General features: G+C 47.8%; 1 protein-coding gene across 1 annotated transcript in view; it reads left to right on the top strand.

The window, feature by feature from the left end:
- Positions 1-7,667, top strand: part of GNA13 (G protein subunit alpha 13) — a 30,646-nt gene that overhangs the window by 3,974 nt on the left and 19,005 nt on the right. Inside the window, exon 2 of the mRNA XM_075580103.1 lies at positions 4,925-5,151. Within this exon, the coding sequence (XP_075436218.1) occupies positions 4,925-5,151 (227 nt within the window). The remainder of the gene's footprint in view (positions 1-4,924; positions 5,152-7,667) is intronic.

The raw sequence follows: 7,667 nt of genomic DNA, 5'->3' as shown, positions 1-7,667 counted from the left end.
CTTTCTTTGGAGACTCCTCAGAACTTAAGGGTTATTTAACCCCCTGTAGGGAATCAGCGATCTAGGTCAGGGGTGTGTGCCCTGGGCGGTGTGACATTTTATTGGGGGAGGCACTGTGGTTAGAGGCCGGGGATCGCGCAACACCTCTAACTTTACTTACTGTAACTTTCCAGCGATCCGTCACCATTGCAACCCCGCAGGGGTCGCGTGATGTCGCATTGCCGTGGCAACATGATTTAATTTGCCTCGGTGGGGGGGGGGAGGGGGTGCGATAGCAGGGAGAAGTTTGTGCACCCCTGATCTAGGTGATGTGAAAAAGGTGTGTGTGCTGTCAGCGCAACTCGAGCCTCCTTCAGTCACACTTTCTGTATTTTAAGTCAAATTCTTATTCTTTTTAGTTTGATTGGTAACTATTGATGTTTTCTCTCCAAGATATTTTAACATGAAACATATCTTTAGTTTAAATCACTTTTCCAAATGCACAGTGAGTGTTGAATTTTGTGTACATTAGTTGGTTACGTTAACTTTAAAGGGGGTGGCAACTCATAGCTAGAAATGATTGCTGTACATATAGCAGATTCTTTCTGTCCCATACATCGCCCCCACTCTACTACGTGTGTTACCACTGTGTGCACTGGGAAAGTGTTCTACCCTGTTATCTCGTTTTCTCCCCAATTTCCAAACATTGCTTCTTTCTTCCTAAACCTCGTCAGCACCCCTGATGTATTGACCAGGAGTGAGTGATGTCTGCGACAGGTTTGAGTTCCAGCTAGAAATGCCCAAGGCACAGCTAGTGGAGACAGGGAGCCCATGTTCAAGAGCTTTTCCCCCCCCAAATTGAGGGAACTTTTCTGTGGTAATACAGCCTCAGTTGCTTAAAATCCCACTGACAAGCATCTCATCCTTTTCATTCTTTTGCCTGCCTTGTCACACATTGCCTCTTAGTCCTAATCATGTGATATTTTTTTTTAATACTGTTAAATGAATGACTGTGCTTATCTTGCCCCATACAATTTCTATGCATCACCTACTCTTATTACAGTTCCCATAAGTCAAATTAACTTTCAATTAAGTGACTTAACATAAGTCCCCAATTTTTTTTTTAGGTGAGGTTATGATGGATGCCATTTTTTTTACACATGTAACCTAACTCCTTGGGAGCTGTCAAGTGACAATGGCTGGGCAGTCACTAGTTTGCAAATGCACTCCTTTTTCCTCCTGGGTGTTATTTCCCCTTGTCGTGTCTCCTCTTGCATTGTGTTGGGTGTTGCCTGTTCGTGTACTATATGGGTTGACAATCAAATTGACAAACCGCTGTGGTCAGGCAACCGTGACCTCCAGACAATATTTTATCCTGGCATCTTGTCCTATCGTGTTATTACTTGGCCTTTCATCTTACACCACCCTCTACAGCACGGGTGCGCAAACTGGCGGGCGCGCCCCGGGGGGCGGGGGGGCGAGGGCAAGATTTTCATGCAGCGGTTGCAGAGGCCCCACACTCTTCCCCAAGGCCAATTAAATGCTGGGAGCATGAGGCCTCTGCAACTTCCCTTACCTTGTCTTCGGTGAAGCGGCATCATTTGATGCCGGAGACGAGGTAAGGAGTTCATGTACATGCAGCAACTGCGAATCTTCATGGTTGCACTCTTGTGGCCTTGATTTTGACCATCTTTGGAATCGTATCTGTCTAACTTGCCACTCAGCAAAAGATAAAAGCATCCATTTTTGTTTTCCAACCTTCATTATGAACCAGCTGCTTTTATTATTTTTGATGGTGTCAAGCAGGCAAAAGTTGTCAATCGAAGAGCCAGATTTCTTTAGCCCGCTGGCTAGTGGGGCTCAAATTGAGTCACAGAAAAAAAATCTTAAAGCAAGATCTTAACTTGGTATTACAGTATAGGGGCATCCCCGGAGGTGAACTGATGCTTCCTCTTTACAAATAACACTTAATTTCTGTAGGAATCCTTGTCCACACGTGTTTCCTGGCCCCCACAAGCCAGTCACTGAGGAGGAACATAAGTCTGTGCGTTCCCCGCGCTGATTGGCTTGCCGGTCTTGGCCATTTTCATTTGGAAGAGACCCTGGAACTCTGGTCAATGATTTCTAACCAGTTTGTTATTGCCCTTTGGTAAGAAATGTATTGGCATTTAAAACAAATAATAATAAATTCATTAACTTGAACAGAAATGCACAAAAAAAACGTGACATGGGGAGTTGTTGCTATAATACAATATAGAAATGTGCCTGTGTTGACCTGTCACCGAAATGGAAGAGGAATGATACATTGGTAATTTGGACAATTCATTTTGCTTTCATGCCTCGGGAACAAAAATGATTGGATGCTCTTCAGGGCAGGGATTTATTGCATCTCTTTTGCAGATTGGTTATTCAGTGCATTAGATCAGGGGAGCGCAAACTTTTCCTGCTGCGTCCCCCTGTCTGCCTGCTCGGGAGCTTGCGCCCCCTCCTACATGGTAGCTGCGTCAAATGACGCTCCAAGTTCACGTGACAACAGTCACGTCACATGACCCCGCAGCGTCATTTGACACCGCGTTGCCATGGCGCCGCGTCACAGAGCGCCTGAATCACGGTAAGTAGAGGGTTGCAGGGGACTCACGCGATCACCCAGGCATTTAATTTAAATGCCTGGGGAAGAGCGCCGGACCTCTGCAACAGCCCGCGCCCCCCAGTTTGCGCACCGCTGTATTAGATGTAGCAGGTGTTGTATAACACAAACCGGGGCTATGAAGCGTTGATGGTCGGAAGTGCGATAAGTCTGGTTTTGAGGTTTCATACGCTGTCCCTTCACCTCAAGGTACTTTAAAGCAGCAGTCCAAGCTGTCGCCCCCTCAAAGCCCCACCCACCCCCGCACCCCTTATATGTGCAACACTACTATCCCTACAATTATCTTAGTTGCAGATCGATCCGTTCTCCTGTGAGCAATCGATTAAAGATTTGGCTCGGGGGTTCACTAAATGGCTCAGTGCAGCAGGAGAGGACCAAAGATGCAACATTCTGTGGGGAAGATCATGTGACCAGGCAGTCACTAGATACAATTGGTGCACTGCTAGAGAGAGGGCAGGGCTCAAAATGGGGTGTGCGAGAGCCTGTTTCAGAGGAAGGGGGTGTGACTTTGCAAATGGTTGCTATAAAAAAATGCTTGTTACATTAAAAATGTCATTCAGAGTTTTAAAAAAAATGCTACAAGTATTTACTCATTGTACAGAACTGATTTATTTATAAAAATACATGTAGGATATTGCTTGATCTGCAGCTTTAAGGCTTCTGAGATGCAAGAGTTTGGTCCGATCATTTTAAATAAGTGGCCTTGTAACATTGACTGTAATTTCCCAGCTGAATCCTATGCCCTGTTAATTCACCTACATGTTGCCTGTGAGCGCTGCTTTGCTGTAGGTATGGGTGGTAAAGCGGTAAATGTCTAGTATTGCTTTTACATCTCCTAGAAAGGCGAAGCATGGTCATGTAAAATGATTGATGCCCAGCTCCCATATGACCACTGGATTCAAATCTTAAAAGTAGAAGCAACCAATGTGATTTAGTTTCTCCCCCGTCCCCAGCATTTATTGTGAACCTGATGTCCATATTGGTGGTTGCCAGGTTATTTACTTGTAAACTGGTTTATGTAGACAGGCTACGTCATTCTGATTTGGTAAATGTTAAAGCTGAATTGGTTAGTGTAGTAAAGCCAACGTCTGAACCGAACAACAAATTCTTCAAGAATAAATATGATGTAAACTGCTTTTGTGAAGGACGATTACGGTTGCCATGCTTGGCAAAGGAAAGGAGCAGAAATTCATGGCTTCGTTATAACACACAATGGCATCCATATTGAAGTATCCACAATTTTTAGTTTTATACATTACTCCTCCATTCCTTGTTACTTAGGAAAATGAATAGTAAATGTGTATAATAAACACTGAAATGGACCTATTATATTTCCACCAAAGTGGGCGAATGGGGAACTTTGGCCGAAAATTTCTATCAGCCACGTCATCGTATATCAAATAAACCCCTAGTGTAGATGTAGTATGTGTAAGCCGGTTGTGAAAGCTAATTTCTGTTGCGTTTAATTGAATGTGTGTGGTTTATATGCAAATTGCATGAGCTGTAGGAAAGTACTATATATAAAGCCACATTGGCGCCTTCACATTTCTAGGTAAAATGCAAAATAGTGTCTCTGCCTTATGCGTTCTGGTCCTTTACGTAATTCTTTGGTTAATGCTATGAAAGTAGCATCTCTTCTTATTCCTAAGGCCTCGGTCCCGCTGCGCTCGGTGGCACGGGCGACCACACGCGAGTTCCCCACCAGCAGGGGAATCCTCCCGAGCCGGTCCCGGTCCCCCCTGGCGGCACAGCTTACTACACGCTGTGGCGCGTCAGCCGCTATGGGACACAAGAAAATGGTGATCCCTAGCGTTGACGCGTCACGTGGTGTGGCTGTGAGCCAATGGGGAGGGGAGGCTTCGGGAGGAGGAGAGGCTTCGGGGAGCGGGGAGGTGTGTGGAGTGACAGCAGTGTGAGTGTCTGTGTGTGCGTGAGTGCCTGCCTCTGCCTGTCTGTGTGTGTGTGTGTGTGTGTGTGTGTGTGTGTGTGCCTGCGTGTGTGTGTGTTGCTTCCTTCAATCAGCAGCTCCAGCCCGAGCCGTGGAGGGAGGGGGGGGAGAGTAGCGGGTCCCTCCGCTCAAGCCACGCCCCCCCCTGTCAATCCTCCCACTCCCACCCACCTCCCGCTCCCTACAGACCGCATATCGCGGTCTGTGTATGTCAGCGCCCCGCCTGTCTGCAGTGCGGGCGCGCTGACTCTGGGAGCGGGGCCTTAGCCTAAAGCTCACGATGCTGCCATCTGAATGTCCAATACAAGCAATATATTAATATTTCTTTTTCTTTCCCCCCCACCCCCTAGGTATAAGAGTCCTTGTGGATGCGCGAGAGAAACTTCACATTCCTTGGGGTGATCCGACAAACAAGAAGCACGGTGAAGTAATGATGGCGTTTGACACGCGGTCAGCCATGGTGGCTCAGGGAATGGTGGAGACGCATGTGTTCTTAATGCATCTAAGATCGATAAAGGCATTATGGGCAGACACTGGCATACAGAATGCTTATGACAGGCGCAGAGAATTTCAGTTGGTAAGATAATTTTGTTTCTGCCCTCATGCAAAATAAAGTGCATTTGAACATTGAGCACCTTTACACTTAAAGGTGTTCAACTTGATAGGGCCAAAATGAGTGCTATTTTGCAAATAAATCTCTTGATACCTTCTATGCATTTGCAATTATTTTTCTCCATCGCCCTCCATGATAGTACACACAAACCACCTTTGCCAAAGCCGTTTAAAAAGACTCCTTCCATCTAACACCGCCTCCCCTCTTCCCCCCCCCCCCCCCACACGGTCCATGTCGACACGTCCACGGTCACGTCCATGTTGACATTTGATTGAAACCGGCAGAACTAGAAGAATTGTGGATTTGCAGGCCTAGTCTTGTAAAACACCCTATTTTCAGGGTTCGCGGAGATGAAATAGTTATGCAACCTGCACCCCCGTTCTGCACTAAGGTGGTCTCGGCGTTCCATATGACCCACGAAATAGTTGTTCCTTCATTTTGTCCAAATCCCATAGGTAAAAAAAGAGGAACATTTCCATTGCTTACGTGCGGTTAAAACCACATCTTGTTACATTGTGAAATCTCAGATTTATAGGAGTTCAGACAGATTGTATTGTTCTCCGGTAACAAAAGAAGCTTTCCACCTCGCTTCTATCAATTCTATTGGTAGATAAATTAAGCCAGGGGTGCGCAAAATTTTAAGTTCGCGCTCCCCCTTGCCAATGCCCCCCCCCCCCCCTTACCTGCTCTCTGGCTCCACGTGTCATATGATGTCACAATGTCATGTGACGTGTTGCCATTTGACGCCGCATTGTCATGGTGAAGAGCCAGCTGAGAGCAGGTAAGTGAAGTTGCAGAGGCCTCGCGCCTCCCCATGCATTTAATTTACATGCCTGGGGGGAAAAGTGCAGGGGCTCTGCAACCGACCCCCCCTCTCCCCCCCTTAGAAAATCCCACGCCAGTGGAAGGGCAAATATGCCCCATCACGGCCCCGCCCTCTAGCGCATCCCAGCGCTCCCCTAAAGACCGCACAACGCTGCTTTCAACTGTGCGTACGCCGCCAGACGCGTGTGCTGCAGGTAACACTGGGGCCGCAGCCTAATGCAGGGTGGAGACTTACTGAATTATAAGCGTGCCCTATTCCAGTGTGTATATTTTGGGAGGGCACCTTTTTGCTCGTATTTTGGTCGAAAGTATTCATGTTTTTGCATTGAACGTGGTTTTGGTTCTATAAAAGAAATGTATTGACAAAATAATACAAATTTGTTTTTGTTTTTAACCAAATTATTGGGGGACGGGGGAGACTCTATTTAGCAAGAAGTGCTAAAATATCACCATTTAAAGCATGTAAAATCATAAAAACAATTGGAACTAACAAATGATAACAGAAAAGCTTTAAATAATTAGATATAGCGCGTGACACCTGGTTTTGAAATGGAAGGTTATTTCGCACTTGGTTTTGCCATTCTCTAATTATAAAATATGCATTGCTTTTGCTAGGAGCATATAAATTCCTGAAACTATTATCAATGACGTGTAGGTGTGAAGCGCTGGGCTTTCTTTCCCCTGTGCACCAAGATCAAACGTTTTTGTTTTTCAACCAATGTGTTCATGGTAGTTTGCACATTTTCATGAAAACTGTCTGTTAAAAGGTGTTGCTTCCTGTTAAATAATCTAGTAACCGGTCTTCAAACACGATATCTTATACTATATTAGTGAAAGCACTGTATGTTTGCCTGCCTGCCTGCATGCATGCATGCCTGCCTGCTGGATGTCCGGTGTCCCTAGCGGCAATCTCATTGGTCCCTTGGCCCGCCCGCCCCCGCACACCTCTCATTGGCCTCACACACTCACACCACCCCCTTGGCCCGCCCCCCACACCTCTCATTGGCCTGAGGCGGAGTGACGGGCCAAAGGTCCAAAAAAATAAATAAAACACACACACACACACACACACACACACACACACACCTCTCTCCCCTCTCCAAATCACCTTTTCCCCCTCCCCAGCGGCATCACCTCTTCCCCCTCCCCAGCGGCATCACCTCTTCCCCCTCCCCAGCGGCATCACCTCTTCCCCCTCCCCAGCGGCATCACCTCTTCCCCCTCCCCAGCGGCATCACCTCTCCCCGCTCCAAATCACCTCTCCCCGCTCCAAATCACCTCTCCCCGCTCCAAATCACCTCTCCCCGCTCCAAATCATCTCGCTTCCCGCAGCTGCCACGCGGCGCGTAAGATGGCGGACCCCCTTCCTCCCTCGCGGCGCCGAGTCAGACGGTGGCGGCGCCCGGAAGTACAGGTAGGTGTCGCTCCCCACCTCCGGCGCCAAACGGAACTGAGAAAGGGCGCATCAACTGAGGTGTGTGTGTGTGTGTGTGTGTGTGTGTGTGTGTGTGTGTGTGTGTGTGTGTGTCACTGTCCACTGCCCCCCCCTCCTATCCACTGCCCCCCCCTCCTGTCCACTGCCCCCCCCTCCTGTCCACTGCCCCCCCCTCCTGTCCACTGCGTCCCCCCTCCTGTCCACTGCGTCCCCCCTCCTG

This window comes from Ascaphus truei, chromosome 22 (assembly GCF_040206685.1).
Source record: "Ascaphus truei isolate aAscTru1 chromosome 22, aAscTru1.hap1, whole genome shotgun sequence".
NCBI lineage: Eukaryota > Metazoa > Chordata > Amphibia > Anura > Ascaphidae > Ascaphus > Ascaphus truei.
Note: the sequence above shows the minus strand (reverse complement) of the source record. Positions and strands in the feature narration are given on the sequence as shown.